Source organism: Meriones unguiculatus, chromosome 2 (genome assembly GCF_030254825.1).
Source record: "Meriones unguiculatus strain TT.TT164.6M chromosome 2, Bangor_MerUng_6.1, whole genome shotgun sequence".
NCBI classification, from domain to species: Eukaryota; Metazoa; Chordata; class Mammalia; order Rodentia; family Muridae; genus Meriones; species Meriones unguiculatus.
This window is the reverse complement of record NC_083350.1, coordinates 141,473,570-141,495,303: the sequence shown is the minus strand read 5'-3', so window position 1 is coordinate 141,495,303 and position 21,734 is coordinate 141,473,570. Positions and strand designations below refer to the sequence as shown.

At 44.0% G+C, this 21,734-nt stretch overlaps 1 protein-coding gene across 6 annotated transcripts in view; it reads left to right on the top strand.

The window, feature by feature from the left end:
- Positions 1-305: 305 nt before the first annotated feature.
- Positions 306-21,734, top strand: part of Pex5l (peroxisomal biogenesis factor 5 like) — a 198,882-nt gene continuing 177,453 nt past the window's right edge. For 2 of the 6 annotated variants that reach the window (XM_060378211.1, XM_060378209.1), the window contains exon 1: positions 307-675. In XM_060378211.1, coding sequence (XP_060234194.1) covers positions 655-675 — 21 coding nt within the window. In that variant the 5' untranslated portion in view covers positions 307-654. Of the gene's footprint in view, positions 676-21,734 lie in introns of all 6 variants that reach the window. The other 4 variants (XM_060378213.1, XM_060378214.1, XM_060378207.1 and 1 more) reach the window with 3 other exon arrangements.

Here is a 21,734-nt window from a genome sequence, read left to right as displayed (position 1 = left end):
TGCTCTTCCTCTCCCACTCTTCTTCCAGCTGGTAGTCGTCAGCCCCCTGCCTCGGAATCGCCAACCCTGTATCAGGAAAGCCCGCGGTTCCAGGCTTGGACGGCTCTCAGGATACGCTCCTTCACTGAGCCACCAGGGAGAGCAAGAGGAGCAGCGGCTGGGAGCGCGCTCGCCGGAGCCGCCCTCCCGCCCCCGGCTCCTCGAGAGCGCGCGCGCCGGGCCCGCGGCTCTCGGCGGCGACGCGGCCCCGGAGGGCGACGCGCGCCCTGCGCTGGGCAGCTGCGGCGGGCGCGGGTTTGGCGTCGGGGACGGGGCCGGAAGGGGACTCCGCAGCCTCGTGAGCGGCGGGGAGAGCGGGGCGCAGGAGCGGCGAGTCGGAGAGGCGCGGCGAGCGGCGCGGCGCCCGCGGAGAGAGCCCGGCCCCGCGTCCCCGTGCCCGCGCGCGCTCAGCACCCGCGTGGAGGACAGCTCCGCAGCGCGCCGCCCGCCCGGGCACCAGCTCGCCCGCCCGCCCGCCCGCCCGCGTCCTGTAGCCGGCGGCCCCGGGGTCCCCCCGGCGGAGAGCCCTCACCCCGCTGCTTGCCGCGCTCCTCCCCACGAGCCAGCCCGAAGAGCAGCCGGTGGCTTCGGGAGCCCTGACGACGCCGGGGCAGGATGTACCAGGGACACATGCAGGTAAGAGACCTCCCTCCGCGGGTCGACGGAGGAGCCGAAGCTCCCCAAGTTCCCCGGGGGCCGGAGGTGCCCTCGCCCGACTCAACAAGTGATGGGTGCACCATGACCGAGGCGTTCGCGTCCCCTAGTAACCTAACACTGGACCGTTTCCCAGGGTGGGATGGGATGGAGAGACCAGGAACTTGTGCGGGGAACTTTGCTTTCTGTGCAGTCCTGAGCCCGTGCCTTTAAGCCGGCTCTGGGATCCTAGCAGAGGAACCCCGAGGAAGTGACCATGTTTCCTAGCAATCCTATCGCTGCACCTCGCACAGAAGTCAGCTGAAGGGCAAACATCAGCCAGACTTGCCTTCTCTCCCGCCTGCACAGGGCGCTCCACAGTCCCAGCACCGCCGCCGCGGTGTTCTGGAAAGCCTTATATTTTAAATGTCCTGCGATGTGTTTCCGCCTTCAGGGGACGGGGCATTGTCACCTGTCCCAGCAGTCACAGCGGAGCGCCTCTGGGGTTCTCAGGAGGGGCTTCCTCAGATGCCAGCTCCGTAACTCACCTGGAAGATTACTTTAACCTTGACTCTAGTTTTCACTCATGAGGCTGGGTCTTCCTCACGGTAAGATTATGCTGCCGTGGGGTAAAGAGCTAACACAAACTCTTAACTCTGAAGTATGAGGAAAGCTCATTCCCTAACCCTGGACATGATTCCCCCCGGGGGCTTTCTTTCCAAAGACTCTCAGCTAGTAGTCCTGATAGGCGGTGTCCTCAACACCTGGCATCCATCCGGTGTGTCTGTGCCGAGTGCCAAAAATGCCGCTCCTGGAGACATAGCAAGTACGCCGTTGCGTGCATGGCTTAATATTTAACTTCCAGGTCTTGGGGAAATTCCTTTGAACTATCGTGTACTGTTATCTAAATCATTCCACTAATTATATCTTATCTAAAGCATATTACTGATTGTGTCATAAATTTGGTAAAAACTCAGAATCAGGCGAATAGAATCCCAACAGCATTGCCCTGTCACTGATCTCATCCAGTTTTGAAAGTCATTAATGGGATTATGTCATTTCTGATGGATAATGATTAGTATAATTTTAAAATACGTAGCAAATACAATCTGCCTGACTAGAAAATTTAAAATTAAAGGAACTCTCCTGCTACTGAAAAAAAAATCAGCAAAGGTCTGATTTAATTTTATGCTTTGTTTTCACCCAAGCACAGTAGTTAAACTTTCATTATTTACATATAATTCTTAAATAGTCTCTTCACAAAGGTAAAAGAGGAACATTTGAAAAAAAATAGACTCAGTTCTCAGAAAATTTCTTATACACACAGAATTCAGAGTTGACTGCCTCATGCAGTTTATTAAAAACTTTCCAGGACATTTTGTTTTTTGGGGGGGTTTGGTGTTTTCTTTTCAAAATATGGTCTTGTGAATGCAGAATTGAGGAAACAATATGGTAAATTCACATGCCCTCCAAAAACAACTTTAATTCAACTTTCAGAATATTTTAAGAAAGGGTGCCATTGAAACTGAAGTGATCTAGAACAATTTCTGAAGGCTGAATTTCACTTTGGAAGAAGAGACAAAACGTAAGGCTGCCCGTTTGTTCCCACGGTGGTGTGTGCTGCTGTAACGGCACACTGGGGCTCGCTGCGGAGCTCACAGATCTCTCTTGCCAACCCCAACTTGAACATGTTATGAAACAAAAGCTATGACAGCATCCTTGCCACAATTTCACAGCACGGTCCCTCCCCCAACCCCCCAGCCATTATGTTGAACATAAAATTTCAGACACTGTCTGAATGGGAATTGTGTTTATCCCCAAATCACCTCTGACCACCCAATTCATGAGATATCTCTGTTTACATTCTTACACACCCACTCTCTTCCCTCAACACTGCCATATAGCCTATAGACAGACCCTCCATGGTGTTAGTATACTTAAACAAGGTCCCCTTGATGAGTTTAGCTCCATCTTGTGTGCCTGACTCTAGTCACGCACATACACAAACACAATCCAGTCACCCTCAAATATTTTCAGTTGCAACCTCAACACATCCTTTGCAGCATAGACCAGGAGCATGCTTGTTGACTGGGGCTGCCGCCAGCTTTGGGCTCATTGGAAAGGCCGGTAGCTGTATTAAGGCAGGTATGAAAGAGAAAACCTTTGTAACCATGTCCTATGCCTTCTAAATTTTCTCTTTTCTGTATGCCAGATATTTAAAAAACAAAGTGCTTTGTAAATAACAATCTGGAGTTGAGTGGGGGGATGTTCACATGAAGTCTTAAAAATAGTCCAATAAAAACTCCTGCTGAGCCCTTGGACTTGCAACACACTGCTTCCGAAAAGTGGATTCTTGGTTCTGACACAGAAGGCTAACTGCTCTACTTGTGGGAGAACCTCCACTCACAGACTTTTAAGAACACTCATTTAGTTCATTCTGATCCTTCATTACAAGATGAAAAGTGACATCTCTTTGGGAGGGACAGAGCACAGGCGGGGGCATATTTCCTGGTTTCACAGCCTTTGTTTCTCAAGCACAGAGGGTAGGTTGTTCCCTGTAGTTGTGTTGTTTTTCACTGGCTCACCAGTCATTTCCAGAGGGAGTTGATTACCCCAGTAACTTAAGCAAAGACGACTCTTATTAGCGATGGCTTTAGGCTCGCTTCCTTCTCCCTTTTCACAAGGGGGTTGATGGTGCTTAAATATATTTCAGCATCAGTTGTGACAAAGCTGCCTGCTGCTGCTGAGCACCCTGTGGTCTTACTCTCTCCAGTGTCTCTGTGCCCAGGGTCAAGGTGCTTGTTTGCTCATGGGGGTATGAGTTAACACCACCAGCAGGAGCGAAGTATCCATGGTCCCTCAGTATTTTCCTAGCCCAACTCATTTCCTGCCGGAGTACAAAGATAGAGAGACATAATTTACATTTTCAACTAAGATGCTTTTTCTCAGGAATGACAAGTTAGTGGTAATTTCTTTATTTGTTTGTTATTTATAAGAAAATTTATTTTAGAAGAAAATCAGACGCTCTATCTGTGTTGATAACTAATCTTTATCACAGACAGTTGCTTATCTAAGCTTCTCAGCACTTAAGCTGGAGAATCTGCACACCATAACAATTACAAGACTGTTAGCCTCTCTCAAGCTCAGCATTTTGTTTTTTCTCACACCAAAATAGATTTGAGTTTTGTTTTTAACTCATGATGTTGCTGCAGGCTTTCCTTACAATTTTCACAAAGGGGACCTCTTTAGGTGAGTAAATCATGTTAACCTGTAGACCCTATCACTGGACGGTCGTTTATGTTCTCACAACACCATTCACTTAGGAGCCAGGCCAATGGAGGCTGTGGATGCTCTCAGCATCTGTGCCCTGGCTTGTACAGCAGAGACTGTCAGCAAGCTGCTGATGTTACATTGCGGACTTCCAGTCCTTCAGCAAATGCCTCCTCCATCCCCCATGGTACCTTTTCACCCTACACCATTTCTTTAACAACCCTTTGTTAAGTCATCAGCTGCTAACCCTCCACCTCCCATAGAGGCAGTTGAAGCCACTTGCATTTAGGGGAAGGTAAGGGTATGATGCTTTAGTCAGGGTGGACCAAACCAGGCTGAGCTGGTTTTGTTGTCTTCAGCAAGGGTGCCAACATCCCTTGTCCCTGCCCCTTGTACCCAGCTTAAGAGGCAAGTGCCTCTCCTTGCAGTAGCTCCTTCCCATGAGTAATGACCAGCATTTTAACAAAGGGTTTATTGTCTTCACTATTAACTACAACTCTGTTGAAGGAAATTCATGTCCAGTTAAGCAGATGCTCAAAATTACAGAGAAATCTTCAGCAAGATTGACATCCCTTTCTGTATATTCACAAATAGTGAATATACAGCACTGAGCATTTAGTACAAACATTTCTAATAGCTGAGGTTTAGTATTACGGGATATCTGATTAAGCTGAAAATTTTTATTCCTCAGCCAACAGCAGACACTGTAAAAGCCACTATCTAGGCTCTGTAGATTTTATTCATAGTTCATAAAATTCTTCCTAAAAGCATGTGTTTGAAACTATCAGTGTTTGACTCTAAGACCTTTTTAAAGTAATGGTGAAGAGAAAGTTAAAACGGGGCTTGTTGATTTTCAAATCCAGAATTTCTGCATCGCCACTGCCAACCTTGGGAGCTTTGAGATGTGGTGTGCCGTGCAGTGAGAACATCTGGCAGGCAGTTTTCGTTTGTTTGGCTGGGTTGGTCTGGGCTTTCTCTCTTTCTGTTGAGATCACACTTTCCCAGCAGGGGTGTAGCCTGAGCTGTTTCAAGGGGCTCATAGCTCAGAATCGACTTCCTGACGCAGTTACTAATGGTCTTGCAGTGAGCCTGCAGGTAAGCCACCCTTTCATGCCCTCCCACTGAGAGACCCGAGTCTAGCTGAATTTTGGTAACAATAGTGATGGAGGTTCAAGTGTATTTTCAGGTGTGCTGGCACATACCTACCATCCCTGCAATAGGTCAGTGGCTGAGGCAAGGATTGCAAGTTTGAGATCAGACTCAGCTGCACAGCAAAATAATGTTTCCTCTCCCACCCCCTAAAAATAAGATGAAATGGACTGACAGAGACAAAAGGTTTCTGAAAACACATAACTTTTTGTATGGTTGGTTGGTTTGTTATGTTTTTTCAAGACAGGGTTTCTTTGTGTAGCCTTGGATGTCTTGGACTCATTTTGTGGACCACACCAGAGACCCACCTACCTCTGCCTCCCCCAGTGGTGGTATTACAGGCGTGTGCCACCATGGCCAGCTTATATCACCATCTTTTTTTATACAAACTTATTTTGATAAGACGAGAGCAAGGGCTAACATTCGTTCAGTGATGCCCTCCTTCACTCCACCTCCATCATTTCTACCTCTCCTCACCCATGCCATATCCTTCAGTAAGGTACCAAATGGATGCTTGTCCATCCCCAGCCTGCTGAGAGAGATGATTATGCCTCATCTTATTAAGTTACTGTCTTTTACCAAACATAACGGGGAAGGTAATATCTTGTTGGTTCAGTATCAAGACAATCACTGAGTTTTCAGAACTCAAGGTATAATGTAACACTTTGCCAGTGCTTTCCTGTAGTGTCTAAATGTAACACACTGGCATATGACTACCAGGAGATAACACAGTCTTATTTATGTTTCATTAGATAGATGGCCAGGATCGCACATTTCATGTGACTCTTCAGTCAACAGGTCATCTTTATGGACTTTTCTTTCATGCAATCACTGTCATAACCATGCAGATGACAGTGTGCATGTGCACACTGGGATAGGATAGGAGGAGTCTGTTTACCCACTGTCTCGCTGGAGAGAGACGTGCAGAACTGTCAGCAGTGCTGCAGTTGCTCAGACCAGAGCCAGGTGGGGTAGCTAGCATTGCAGATACATGCTCAGTGCTCCAAGCCCCAGTGAAGGAACCTCTGCAAACCCAGGCAAGCCCGGTGATTGAGGCTGGGTATAGCAACATTTTTCCTCCCCCAAAGAATAGCATCTGGTGATCTATGAATCACAGAGATACCAAGAGAGGGTTACTGCTGTTTTGATGGCAGCAATCTACCTAGGGTGATGGATGCAGAATTCTCTCTGGTTCACCTCCTCAAAGCCATGTGGCTCTCAAAGCAACTGGTGTACTATAAAAGTTCACAAGGCTGCCATTTGAGGAGTTATTAAAGGACACAGAATTTTTTGCTTGCAAAGTAAAATCTCAGAAGACTGCATTGACTGTGGACTTACTTGAAGGCTGCCGTTGAGAAAAGGAACTGAACCATTCTCTACTGAGTTGGTTAAATGCACTAAAGGTAACATCGGAGGTACAAAAACACACCCCAGCATCACATTGAGCAATGAAATCACAGACTTCCTCTAGGATTAGTTGGATCAAGAATGAGCCCAAGTTTGAATTTTCCATATCTCTCCCAGTGTCTTTTGTCTGTAGTTTGTGGTTACTGGCCTGTGCCTGTGCCTGTCTCTGTGTCCGTGACAAAGGACTCTGCTCTGTATTTATCGAATAGCACAGAAAGCACCCTACGGGAAAGGAATGAGGATTCTTTATAGAAATTATTAACAGTGTTTTACAAGGGATTAAATCACTGACTCCAGCTGACCTCAACTGACCTCAAACACTTAGTACAACAAACAAGCTGTCTGTACATTGTTTCCAATACTTATGGTATATTTTTGTTACATAAGGTTTCTTCCAACCTGTTGGCTGTTTTGAGCTGAGGATTACCCCAACCCACAGGTGTATTACTCTGAGTCAGGAGCATGCAAGAGCACATCACTTAAGATTAAAGATAAGCATTAGCCTAAGCTGTAAAGGCAGTTTACATGGGAAAGCCAGGGCAAGGGAGGTTGGTTGTTCTGCTGTTCTCTTAAAGGCAGGGTAAGCAAAGCTGAACGCACAGTAGGATAGCACATAAAGACTCAAGCGATCTCAAGGCATTTTACTGATTTGGCTGTGAAGTCCAACAAAGCTTTATTCTCTTTAAATTTAAGAAATATTTTCATTAAACTGTATCACTCCACGCCACAGGTTTAGGAGTGCAAACTGGTAACATTGCAGGCTGAGATAAAGTCTCCTAAAGGATTAAAAAGTAGGAAGGCAGCACATAGGACATACTGATTGGCAAGACACTTGCTTGAGATTTATGAAGCCAAATGCAGAGAGAGAAAGTGGCCAAGCAGTGCCGTGTCTGTGCACACACGAGCCCTTTGCTACTAAACCAGGATGGCTTGTAGATGAAATGCACTAAGAAACATCTTGAGAAAGCCTACACCGCACTGGGTGTGTGCCAGTGTGTGTGTGTGTGTGTGTGTGTATGTAAGTGCATGCATGTGTGTGTGTGTGTGTGTGTGTGTGTGCCCATGCACTCGCATATCTATGTATCTTAAAGAAAAAGTGCAGTCAACTGAAGTAACAATCTATGATAAGCAAATCCAACATTTGCCAGGGAAATATTGTCCTTTCACCGGGCGATTGGTAGGTGGCCACCAGACCAAGACCTAGAAGATCAACACACAGTGTGAATAGAGAGTTGACAATTGGAAACTATGGATCCTCTTAAGTAATAGGAGGAAAAATGAAAACGTCATGAGAAAATAAGGCTGCCAGAGCTGTGTGGTATATTCTTTCTCCTTGAACTTGGGTGTTATTGGTGCTAGGAAGGCAGGTGCTAAAAGTCATGCTCAGATTATGTAGCCATGCAACACGTGAATCAACAGATAAGTGCATGCATATGAAACAGCTGCCGGCTTGTGGGAACTTGAGAATCCCAGATGCTGCTGCATACTCAGGAACGGGAGTTACATGCACATCCGCATTTGATGACATGCAGAACCTCTGTGTGGAGAGCGGAGCTCTATCGCTGAACTGACACCCTCTACAAACACTTAATTCTTGGGTAGTTTTCTGATTGCACAGAAGCATTATGAGGTCGCTGAGAAAGCGGCTGGCAAAAGCAGTGATCATAGACTGTCTATGCACAGAATGTCTTGTTCTATGGACAGCACCTTCTCCACCTTGACAGTGGAACAGACACCCGTGAGCTGTCGTTTCCCTCCGGGAGAGATGTGAGTCAACATGAGGTTCTGCCTAAACAAAATGGCCTTTCTGTCTTAGAAAACTATTTTGTCTTCACCCGTCGAAGTCTTTTCTTCCTCAGGACAAACAGCCATTACACTCCATTGTTTCATGACGGTGTCTCTGGTGTTTTAATGGCTCCCTGATAGTGTGACTGTCCAAACGTTGCTCTGGGTCTGGCCGCACCAAGTCATGCAAGATTGTTTCTCTCTCTCGGGAAAGACAGTCACTCTGAAAGCCTGAAATGGCTTGAGCCTCTTTACACTAAATCGTGCTGATGTTTCTAGTCTCTGAAGGCTTGGGGGCTATTTTACTGGTGTTTGGTCCATTCCAAAATAATCTTGGATCCAAATGTGCTGAATAGAACATTCTAGGTGAACAGTTTCTGTGTTTCAAAAAAAAGTGCTGATAAGTTTTCAGGTCATAGAATTCTTAGCTTTAAAAGCCTGTTTAAAAGTTCACCTCAACCATCTCATTTTACAAATGGGAAACCTGAGACTAAAAAAAAATTAAAATTCTCCCCAAAGCCCCACATTGTTTAGTTACTAGAGCTGGTATTGGGATGAAGCCTGCCTTTGTTTGGTAGTTTATTTCCATTGCACCTTTATTTTTATTTTGACATTTATGACATCAGAAAAGCTAAGTGAAAAGTAAACATTGCAATAAACCAGGAGATGTTTCCAAATAGCCAGGTGTTTGGCACTCAGTCACCAAAGCTGACATTTTCCAGATTTTCAGCTGTTATAACTATTTGATATTTACATGGCCCATTTTAGCAGTCATTTGGCTGACATAGAAGAAGGGCTGGCCTGAAATGTGTTGTAAAAGTGGAATGAATTAACGTGAGAAGTTGTATTATTTCTTGTCCTAATGCTGTTCACCCCTGTCTTCTGTGAACAGACTAAAAGGAATATTTGAGTGAAATAGTTTGACAGGTTCTTGGCATTATACTTAGTTCCCTAAATGTACGCAACAAGGTTCTTAAATGTAAGTAACTGAAACAAACTCTATCTCATACGGTAGATGAAAGCTCACTTAAAAAGTATGTTCAAACAATTAACAAGCAGGGAAAACTGATATAGGTTTAAAAGTAACTCCTTTTTTTTCCATCATTGTAAAAACTGACTCACAAAAATGACTCATGGAAGTTGAGGGTAGTGGTGGCATGTCTGGGTACTTGAGAAGAGAAGCAGGAGAATCAGGATTTCAAGGTCATCTTTGGCTATATATCAAGTCCAAGGGCAGCCTGAGCCATATGAGAACCCCACACACAAAGGAAAAAGAGCCTGGTCAATGGGAGTGATATTTAATTTGAAAGTAGACAGGCATGCAACATCAAAATACCATCTGCATGTTTAAAAAGAAAAGATGCTAACTTTTGGATGACTGAGTGAAGAACGCCATAACTAGTCAATACAACTCAGTCAGGAGGAATCACCCGAGCATCTGAGCTCTGGAACCACTGCCCCGTGAGACTCTCGTGCTGAGATCACTGTAGAGTTTAAGCATAAGAAGCTCAGGCGAACTAAAGGAAATGGAGCTCTAGAAAATAATCAGACTCTGTATTTCTGAAATACCACTATCATAAAGGAAGGAAACGCAGAGAAGCTGGTACAAATTAAAAGGAGACTAAAGCTATAGGACAAATAAATGCAATATATGATCCAGAAATACATTGTGGATGAATAAAGATAATTGCTAAGGACATTGCTGATGGACATGATTAGTAAAAATTAGAATGCAGACCGGAAGTCAAGTTAGTATTGTGTCGCTGTTAAATTTCTCAAGTTGGAGAACCAGTGTGGGCTATCCTTGTTCATAAGTGATCCTAAATAAACCCACTGGATCACACAACAAGCAAATAAATAAATAAATAAATAAGACATGAAATTAGCTTGGGAAGAGGAAGGGGACCAGTGGGAGTGGGAAAAGGAAAAGAGAGAGCAATGGGATGAATGTGATCAAAATACATGATGTACATGTCTGAAAATGCCATGTGAAACTCATGTTTCACATGTGATAAAATGCTTCTTCAAAAGGAGTTTGATTCTACATAAAGAATGCATGCAGCCACATGGATGGGTAAGGGAGGATGTGGCATACGTAACCTCCTCTTGTTTGAATTGGAAATTATAATAAAATGTATGTGTGGAGAGAGGGCATATGGGAGAAAAGGAAAAAAGGTCATAATTAAGCAAATAGAACAAAAATGATTAAAAAGTGGTGAATCTGAGGAGGGGGAAAACCATTCAGGGATCCATTGTCCTACCCTATCAATTCTTCTGTAGGCTTGAGAGATATTTTGAAATAAAGGAGTTTGGGCATTTTCCTTTTTGAATGCAAAAAGAAGCACACTGTGGGTACTAACAGACTCCTGGAACCAGGCAAAGGATGGAGATACCAGACAAGAGGGAGAAGCTGGGCTGAACCAGGTGCAGTTAGGCTGACCTGAGGGCCTGTGCAGGCTTCATCCCAGAGTTTGCTTCGGCTGGCTCCAATGTGCATGCTGGACTGGCCTCCGCACTGCTGCTGCACACAGAAGCCTCACAGCGAAGCTTCAGCACTGCCCTTAATGAGCGGCATGGGCCCAGTGCTGTGTGGCAGCTTCAGTGTAGCCAGATCCTAAGGACACTAGCTCTCTGCTGACTTACCTGCAGTCTGGTCAGCCTTGTGTATTAAGAATTAAAAGCAAACAGTTCTCTTCCAGGCTGTTCTTACTTGATCCTGCCTCCCTTGTGTGCACACCTCTAGGAAAAGATGGACAACTTTTTTAACAACTGGAGTGTGTTAGCTTTTTAAAATCACGTGGCAAAGAAGAAGAAAATGATCCTGCTGTCAGTCATCAACATCTGTCTACTTCCCACTTCTATTCCTTTTGAGAAATTGGAAAGAGCTCTGTGAATAACTCACTAACTAGTCAGAATTAAAATGCATTTCACATATCTTAAAGATAAGGACATGCTTGCCCTCTGTGTGCACGAATTTGATGTGGAGATGTGGGTGGATTAGAGTGACATGCTCACCCTGAAGACGATGGCTGTCAGTATGCCCTGTGCGCTGGAGTCCTTAACACTGATACAAACTGTCTTATGTGAGTTGTTAGGAAGATTTATGTAAGGCCAGGAAAAATGTTCTTATGCCTGGGGAAAGATTTAATTAAAACGAAATCTCAAAGTATCAGTGTCTTCAGAGTTCATGTTCACAACCTCATCAGTTCCCGAATGAGGACACAGGCAGTCTCGATGGCTCAGACAGTCTCACTACATAGCCAAGGAAGATCTTGAACTCTTTATCCTCCTGCCTCCACTTCCCAAGTGCCAGATTATAGGCATGCACCACCAATTTGATTATTCCCTGCTTAGGGTGTGGATAGAACCCAGGACCCCATCCTTACTAGGGAAGTTCTCTTCCCACTGAGCTACTGGGGTTTTCAGAAACCCCAGTGCATTAAGAGGCACACTTCATGCATCTTTATATCTGAAAAAATGTCTTAGGATTACTAATTTTATTGTGAAACACCATGACCAAAATCAAGTTGAGGAAGAAAAGGTTTATGCAGTTTACACTTCCAAATCTTATATCATCATTAAAGGAAGTCAGGTTCCTGACTCAAAAAGGGCAGGACCCTGGAGGCAGGAGCTGATGCAGAGGCCATGGAGAGGTGCTGCTAATTGGCTTGCTCCTCATGAAATTTCTCAGCTAGCTTTCTTTAAAACCTAGGACTACCAGCCCCAGCGTGGCACGCACACCCCACCCCAGTCACTAGCTAAGAAAAATATCCTGCAGGTTTGCCTACAGCCCAATCTTTTTTGTTTTGGTTTGGTTTGGTTTTTTGTTTTGTTTTGTATTTTCAAGACAGGGTGTCTCTGTGTACCCTTGGCTGTCCTGGACTCACTATGTAGACCAAGCTGGCCTTAAACTCACAGAGATCTGCCTGTCTCTGCCTTCCCAAATGCTGTTGCACACCTGGATACAGCCCAAATGTAATGGAAGAATTTTCTCAATTGAGGCTCCTTCCGATGACTCCAGCTTGTGTTGAGTTGGCTTAAAACTACCCAGCACAGCGGTCACAAAACAAAAAGAGCTTCCATCCTAGAACAAACAGCCCCACATCAGAGGCATAACTTCAGAACATGGTGTCTGTGAGCTTATTGTCAACACTCCTTTCCCCTAACCTCCACTGTCCTCATCTTCAGTGGTGTGGAAATGTGCACTCAGACACACACACACACACACACACACACACACTCACATCCCTACTGCTTGAGTGGATGGGATCTTGTTATAGCAAAGGCTTAGCACAAAGTAATTTCTCAGTGATGTTATCTCCAGAGTCTTTACGGATCTGTTCCTGCCCATCATGTGTGGAAGGAGGGCAGCAGTGGCTCCTGCTACTCTAGGTCGTTCTAGGGCAGCCATTGATGCTCTTCTCACACATTTTCAGATTTTTTTTCCCCACATCCCTACACTGTTTGTTTACTCATCTTTACTATTTCTCTTGTGTTGCCTCTCAGCCAGGGTCACTCTTGCACATGTCAACACCCTCGCCTACTAAGCAATATCATCAGGCAGATCCTCTCCCATGTTTCCTCCCCTGTCTACACACCTCACTAAATCAATAATTAGCGTATAATTTTAAGCCCCTCTGAGCCTTTCACACTGGTCCAAGCCTGTCTAAGGCAGTGACTATATTCAATATATCTTTACATCCTTAGACTAGTGGTGCAGGTGCATATTATTCCTGTAGATTGTTGAATGGATGGGTGAACTGAGAAATGAATGGGAGGAATAAAAAAGGCTAACTAGAAGAATCCTCAAATATGGACTCCAGAGTGCAGTTGGAATGGCCTCCTGAATTCCAAGATGCTCACAGCTCCAAGGATCTGATCTATTCCCATGAGGTCTAGGAGCAAATGCATATCAAGTGAAGTTTCCACACCCTTGAAAGGGAATCAATTACGGAGGAACCTTGTAATTAGATTGCCCCTGTAATTAACCAACACTCGCTGTCAAAGCAGTCTGCACAGTTTAATGGTTGAACCTCGTTCAAGCCTCAGGACAGACTGGTGTTCCAGATTTAGAAGTGCAATAGATCCTTTTAATGGGTCCCGACGATCTCTCTAGCAGCCATAGTTGTGTGGAATTACACCCCATCCCTCTACGTTTCTACCCACCTCCTTCCTGACTCAGCTAGTGGTTAGTAATTATTTGGATGGAAATTTTCTGGCCTACAGACAGTTTATCTAGGCATGTCTAGGGGAGATTGTCCCTGTTTGCTACTAACCATGGCCTGGGAAATAAATTCTTACCATATCCTAAGATCAAGACACACTGTATTTTCTATAAAATCAAAAATTAAACTTTCCTTGTCCCTCAGCGAATGAGCTGTGGGTTAAGCTCCTGCCAGACCTCTCTTTCTCAGTCTGAGCACACCATAGATACATTCCCACAAAGCTATCTCCAGCACAGATTCTCAGCAGTGACAAAATTCTGATCTCTTTGCAACAATGATCACTTTTTGAAAGACAACCACAAAATGTCATCTTTAGAGACTGGCTGAGGGGAGAGGTATTTATTGGCAGCCGTGCTGAAGGGCATACAGCGAGCAGGGTCTGATGGTTTCATTAAGGGCTGAGGACCCAAATCTGAGTCTTCGGAGTTTTATTCTGTGGCCGGAGATATTGTTAACAAAATCAAACCACTTCTCCACACTCTCACTTCAGCCACTACACCGACTCAACTCACAGGCACAACAGGATTTTTCAAGTTTCCTGGAACACTACAGTACACACAAAAGATATGTTTTTTTTCTGTCATTTATTCAAAAGTAGATGCTAAATCCATAAAGCTTTTCAGTTTGCGGACTTCCAGAATATCTAGTACCTTCCCTTTGAAAACAGCATCATTTTACTTCTCTTATTATTTGCTTTATCAAAGGAGTTACATATGTACTTACATTTATTACTCTTTGTGTGCATCAACTGCACTTTCTTTGCCTATCTCTCTGTTGATGGGTAGACACTGATGTGTGTGCAGCTCTGTGCTGCGTTCCGTGGAAGTCTTGGATGGGAAAATCCCTGTGGTCCTTGGAGAACAGACCTGCTATGCAACATAGCTCTACCACTCCTGGGTGTATCTGCTGTTTGGACACTTATGAGGCAACAGAGTATACTTGCATAAGAGCAGGTAGACACTTGTAAAACTTCCCTTGTTTTCTGAAGAAAGCCTCTTTTCTGAGTTTTTTCCCCCTTATGTTTTGCTAAAAAAAAAAAAAAAAAAAAAAAAAAAAAAAAAAAAAATCTCTAACCAAATGCAATTTAAGGAAGGATGGATTTATTTCAGCCCAAAGTTCAAGGCTACAGCACGGAACTCATGAAAACAGAAGCTTGAAACAAATGGTCACGCTGCAGCCACAGTTAGAAAGCAGAGAGCAGTGAATGTTTGCTAGCTAATAGTCCAATCCATCTTTCCATTTTCTATAGGCTACGATACCACTCAGGAATGGGCTCACCCACAGTTAAGATGTAGCTTCCCATATAAATTAATCAAATCAAGATACTCTCTTACTGACATTCTCAGATGCAAACCTTAACCTAAATGACCCTTCATAGGTGTGCCTCCTGGGTAATTCTTGGTGCAGTCAGTTGACAATCAATACCAACTATAGTGTCAACTCTCATAGAAGGCCTGGGTGGCCAGTATAATAATGCTATTATTTAACCAAAGCTCTGAGACTCTGACATCTGTTGCTCTATGTTACATATGTAGGAGAGACTGGGGTTGTATGCATCAGCTAAGCTGCAGCATGCCTAACCCCTAAATTCTAATACATAAATCAGTTCTAATAAATGAATTGTAATTTATGATTTTAATATAAAATATTTTATAATATCTTAGTAGTTGTGTGAGCTTTCTGTTGCTGTAGTGAAATACCTGAGATAATCAACGTATAAAGATCAAAGGCTTCTCTTATTATTAGAGCTCCTAGTTAGGATAGTTTTAACTCGTGGTTTGAAATCCATAGCATTGGGTTCTGTAAGAAGAGTCATCACCTCCTGATGGAGGAGTGGAGCAAATCAGAGCCATTCAGCTCATGGCCAGTACACAAAATGGAAAGGAGACCAGGGTTCCAAGGCCCCCAAAAGCCTCTTTTCAGGCCCCTTATTTTCATCTGTGTGTAGGTGTATATTGTCTGCCTGCCTGCCTGCCTTCTGCCTGTCTGTCATCTATCTGTGCACTTAGGTGCAGTGTCTCTGGAGGTCAGAAGAGGCTGTCAGATCTTCTGGAACTAGAGTTGCAGGTGGTTGGGTGGGAGCCCCTGAGCGGGTGATGGGAATGAAACTTAGATCATCTACGGAAGTATCAAGGACTCTCAACTGTCTCATTGATTTTCCAGCCCCTGCAGTCTCATGTCTCCCAGTTCCCACGACACATCAGTACTGTCAAGACTTTACTGAACACCTCATACCTTGGCGTTTCATCCTCTGTAAGACTTGTCCTAAATGCCTGGTTCACTGTCGAAAATTAACCACTACTATTTAAAGAAGTTCTTTTTTTCCTTATGCTCTTAAACACCCTTTTATGAGGGAATACAGAAAGTACTAGGGCCATTGAAAATTGCCACTTCAAGTGGGAAGCTGCAAGGTTACTATGGAGGAAACACAAGAGCTCAGACCTCAGTTTAAATTCAGTTCTGTTTAAAATGGATCCTCTGTTGCCTAAGATATTAAAATTAATTTAAAAGTTCCAATTAATTTAGAAATGTAATGACCAGTAACTCACATTATAAAAGTAGATGTAATACTATTAACACTAGCCCAATGTAAAGTACAAGTTACCAAAAGGAAAAATATGGTTTTGTCATAACCAATTCTGTTACAATTAATACTTATAGATAAATATCTAGCACTGATCTAATTATGCCCTGGTTTCAAAATCAATACGTGATTAAATTTATACTTCCCATTTTATGTTAAAGAATGCTTCCTCTGGTTTTCTATAGAAAAAGCTAAACATGCGTGCTTTGCGCTGTGCAGAATCTGCCAAGCTGCTATTTTTGTGATTCACGTAGTTATTGTTTTAATACATAGTTTAAATGGATAAGCAACCTAAATGTTTATCTAAAGACAGAAATTCCGTAGGTTAATCACTAGTGTCAATATCAACCACCACCGCTTGCTTCAAGTTCAAATATTCGTCCATGACCAATGCCACAGAGCTGGCAGCTCCTGCTATCCCAAATTGTGCGGTAGCATTAATATTACTCAGGAACCATAGAGCTGGTCTTTCCTGCTTTCTGCACTCCAAAGTCTAATCTAAACACAGTCATACTTTTATCTCATCCACTTCTGCCCCGGCGTCTCTCTCACCTCCCGGTCACCATTTAGAATATTCGAGACTTATCAGCTTTACCTAAGAAGTCTAAAGATGGGCTCTAAATCCATCCTTCTGCTCCCGGGTATGACCGTATGTATATATTTATATCCTCTTTACTACAGTGTTACTTGGCCCAAACTGCCCCTCCCTTCAAGCCCTTTCACGGTACACCTCCTCTCTAGCATCTTCACAGGTGTGCTTTTTCCGAATTCTCTTAGAATCCTGGCTAAAAGTGCAGACTCCAGACTCTACCACACTCCTCTCCAGGCAAGGCTGGAAAAGCTGCAGTGACACTCTGACGGTGGCGTGAGATGATGGGACTCCACAGCTTCCTGCTCTAGCATCCATGATGTTCCCAAACGCGTTGTGTGCACTACTAAACTGTATACCCTCCTCTAAACTGGAGTGGGCTTCCATGACTCTGGCATCGCCAAATGGCACTCTCCCTTCCTGAAACAGCCATTGCCTCACTCCAAGCTAATCCTTGGTTGGCCATTAATATCCATCTAGACACGTTTGTTTGTTTGTTTGTTTGCTTGTTTGTTGTTTCCCAGTATGAGTCGTCAGAGCCTCCAGGTCTAGTTACAGGCACTCCTCCATGTTCATGACACCGCAAACCTGGGTGGAGCTGTGCCATAGGCCTTTCTCCCTGCTGTCCCATGGAGCGGCTTTTCTTGGCTATTATGTATGAGGCCCCTGCCTCACATGGAGTCTGCCCAAGATATGTGCCTCTATGACTCATTTTACAGACCTTCCAAGTATTCTTGAAGCCAGAAATAGTAAGAAGAAATCTCTCTGCTCCATATGTATATGTGTGTGGTATACTTCCGTGTACACCTTTAGTAGAGATCAATTTAAAAATCAGCCACATGAAGAGATGAATAATGACTAGTGATAAAATAGGAGGGTGATAAAATTATAGTGAAATCTCTGTGAATGCAGTCACTGTGTTCTTCCGTTCTGCTCACCCTTCTTCCCTTGATGACCTCAGATGATGCGAAGCTTCCATGAGAACAGAAACTGGCATTGGTGACATGCCAACCCCGTGACAGTGTGCTTAGTGACTAAGTGGACATAACATAAAAAAACATGGATGTGCTGGGCAAATGCTTGGATGATTCATTCACATGTTGGGCGGACAGAGGCAGATGGTATCACGTTTCATCACGCTACTCAAACGGATGGTCATTTAAAATGAGTGCATTGTCTGTTTCTGGAATTTTCCATTTAGGCCATTGTTGACAATGGGTAACTGAAATTAAGAAAAGCAAAATTGCAAATTAAACCCTCAAACTAGCCAAACAAGTTAGTTGTCTTGGGACATATTTAAATTTCCCTCATCTCTGGTTTCCCCAGTCCCTAGGAAACTGACATCTCGAGAGCAGCTGTATCAGAGGAGGTCTGGGGAGCAGCCTTCAGCTTCGTTTAGAAAGTACAACAGAGGAAACTGAGAACGGGAAACAGGAACTTGAAGTTGTGCTGCCAGCTGAAAATGTAAAGTAGGAGAGACCAGACGATAGGACTCTAACAAGAGCCAGGACCCTTTGTTGAAAGCTCGACAGTTTCACATATCGAGGCTTTGAGGGCTTTTGGATAACTTTGAGTTATGAAGAAACTGAAATGGCCGATCACAAGGGAAGGCTCTGTGCTTCTCTCCCAGTGGTGTTTACATAAGCATGGTTATGAGATATGCAAATACTGAAAGCCCCGGAGACTTTGGGTCCAGTTTGCTGAGTTTATTACCAATTGTTACCTTCCAGAGCCTGAGTGACCTCTGCAATCCATGCCCAGGCCCATCCACAGTCTCAGATACCTACCGCCACATGGCATGGAACCTGCAGATAGGTGTGGAACCCGCCGCTACCACATCTTCCTCTCTCTTCTCACTGTTGTCTTCACACAGTCACAATAGACTCAGTAGGCAGAGCCGGAAGACATAGCTTGCTGTACTTGAGAGAGAGCGGCAACTCATGCTGATCTCTGTGTCTCCAAAGACGCCTTTAATGGTTCCAGCACAGTGCTCCTCTAGCCCTACATTTCCTGATTGACAACAAGACAGAAAACTAGTTCAGACTCAATGTGTGACAGCTTTAGAGAGATGTCCAAGAGGCAGGGGGAGCCCTTTGAGAAGAAAGCAACTGGATGTCCCCAGATATGACAGGAAGGCCTGGGTGACAGGCAGCTTCTAGGAAGCTGTCCAAATGCCGTGGCTCATGCCTTTGTGAATCTTTGGGTTGCTTTTCATAGCAACCACTGCTCCTGTGTGCGAGAAAGCAAGGCCCCCAGCCAGAGGAAGCACACCTTTAACACCCGACCACACAAAAGGAAGCTGTAGAGGTGACCACACAGCCACAAATGTGGGCATTGTCTATAACTGAACTAGGGACATTTGTTGTCAAGTCAGAAGGGCAAGTATAAATGAGGTCCATCCTTGGTCATTATTAGACATGCTTGATGGATGGTGGAATAGGCCTAGCCTTCCTGTGCAACCCAAAAACAATTTTTAAGAATATTCTTACGTGAGCTACACAGTGGTGAGAATGATTCCAATCCATTCAGTGTGAAAGTAAGTTACCAAGTCTGAGAAAATTACAACAGTATGAGTAATGAGTGTAACACATACATGTGGGCACACGGTGCCTGTTCTGTTTTACTTGTCTGAGGTTAAGGTGCAGGAGTGAGGGCTTGTACACCCGCCATTACAGAGAAATGACATCTTAGAGTAATATATATGCCCCATACAGAGCCTCACACAAGATATAGCCATAATAAATATGAATCACTGAAATCCAATTTACTTCCTGGCCACACTCCCAGGAAGGCTTGTCTGATTTCCAAACTGTGGGTGCTGAAATAAAACCTGAGCAATGCAGGCAGAAGGGATAGATCTCCCTAGATGTATGGAACCCACTCATCCAGTCCCCATGCTTCATTCTAACAGCGTAAAATATTGCATCCTGGCGCCTTGCAGTGACCTCAAACTGTTTCTGTCAACACGATATCGTGCTTATGTTATAAAAGTAAACATTCAATCATTTATTCACTGGCATGTTTTCAAGCATCTTTTGTTTTCAGGGAATCCAAGGTTTATAATAATCGTCCTCATTAGGGAGTCACAATTTTAGCTGATATGATACAAGCAAACCTATCTAAAACCAAATTTAAATAAAATAGGGCTGCAACTCAAGAGTGTTTTAGAGAACAACATAATTGAGTGGAATGTATGGAAAAACCAACATTCCAAAGCTTTCTCTCCTTTGCCAAGGCTTACAGAGAAACAGCACCCAGTCTGAGGGTAAATTAATGGGCCATATCCACTGTTTTAAATTAAGCACTGGAAAATCATTCCACTTGAGCAGAGAAATTTGAAAGTTTTCCTCTGTTAAAAGTGGCCACTTTTCATGTCGCTCAAAATGACCACAGTTCAGGGGCATGTTTGAAGAATGCACAAAAGATTAGGAATGTCTACACCCACCTGAGCTTGACCCAGGAACCCATGTCCTCTTTGTTCCTCAGCATTCTTTCATAGTCTATGTATTAGGTGACGAAAGCATTCCTGTCCCAAAGCAAAAGGAGAACAACAGAAAGGCATTTCCTTCTGGAGATTGGCACACAGCCACTTCAACCTATTTAGCAGTCAGAAACTACGGTGGGAAAATGATCTTCCAAGTTCCTTCACACACACACACACACACACACACACACACACACACACAAAGACTCAAATGCATAAACACGTCTTTTTCTGTTTACCATGACACAGCAATTTGCCCAGGAGAGAAAATTTGGAATAGATGTTAATCTAGTATGAAATTTAATTGTGGAATGTAACTGCACATGCAAGTAGAGGCATGAATGAGCATCTTTCTTTTAAACGATTAGAACTAAATTCTCCTGGGAAGTATGTGGTCCCATGAATCAGCAATTTCAGTTAGTCTGAGCTTCCCTGGATTAAGTGATTTTATTAATGAAGCAGATGACCCAGATCATAAATGGGAAAAGTACTTCTATTTATAAAAGTAATTCAAACTTTGACACAAACAAATTAACTGATTTAACAAAGAGCAACATTTATTGATAATACTTTCCAGAAGAGAGATAGGAATCACCCTGCAATCCTGAGTCCCTGGCCGCTCGCTTCAGTCACGGGGAAGGTGAAGGTCAAGGCTGGGTATTTATTGAGAGTATCTTTATCTCTGAAGTCAACCCTGGCTGTGGCTGCTCTGCTCCTGCAGCCATGTGATGAAGCAGCCAGGCACAGTTAAAGCTTAGGTATAGGTGTTGCCAGGTTAGGACCTTGTGAATTCTGTCTGCTCCCCAAAGATAGGAGGAGAATCTAGAATGTTTACAGTAGAAGAAGAGGATGGGAGAGAATAGGGGAGGGGAGGGGAGGGCTGGGCAGGGGAGAGAGAGAATATACAGATGTTTTTATAGTGCTGAGCTGGTACCTGGTTCATAAGAAATTAAGCAGCGGAAGTAGCAGCAAGTGTTTATATAAAACTTCTAAATGCTATGACATAAACCTAGATCAAAGCCAGTCTTCTCTGGGATAAGACCTCACCGTTACTTGAACATGAATGGCACATTAGAATATGATTAAGAGGTTCATATCGAAAGCAAAAAGATGGGGTGTAGCATGGAGCTGGTGGGGTGTTACTAACACTCACATACTTGATTCCTATGGAAAGGAAGTTTCCTCAGATTAGTGTCACCATTTTTTTTTTACTTAAATCCCTTTTAATCACCATTTTTCTGTGTCTGTAAACTTGAACTCAAACACTCTGCTGTACCTTTCTGTAATTCTCACAGCCATCCTTTGTTTGTTTCCGTCCTGTTGTTTTAACACACTGAGTACTGATAGGTCAAATGCCTTCCACTCTTGTCTACCATCCTTCTGACCTGGGTCACCCCTCAGCCCAGTTTCCTCACATGGTGGTCTAATGGTTTCTACAACACTGAAATTCTAGTTCAGGAATAACCATGGCCACCCCCTGTTTATCTCGTGAATTTGCAGAAGTCCATGGGAACACGTAGAGACAGGTCCCCAAGCCTCAGCATTAGATGGGCCTTTTATTCTATTTAA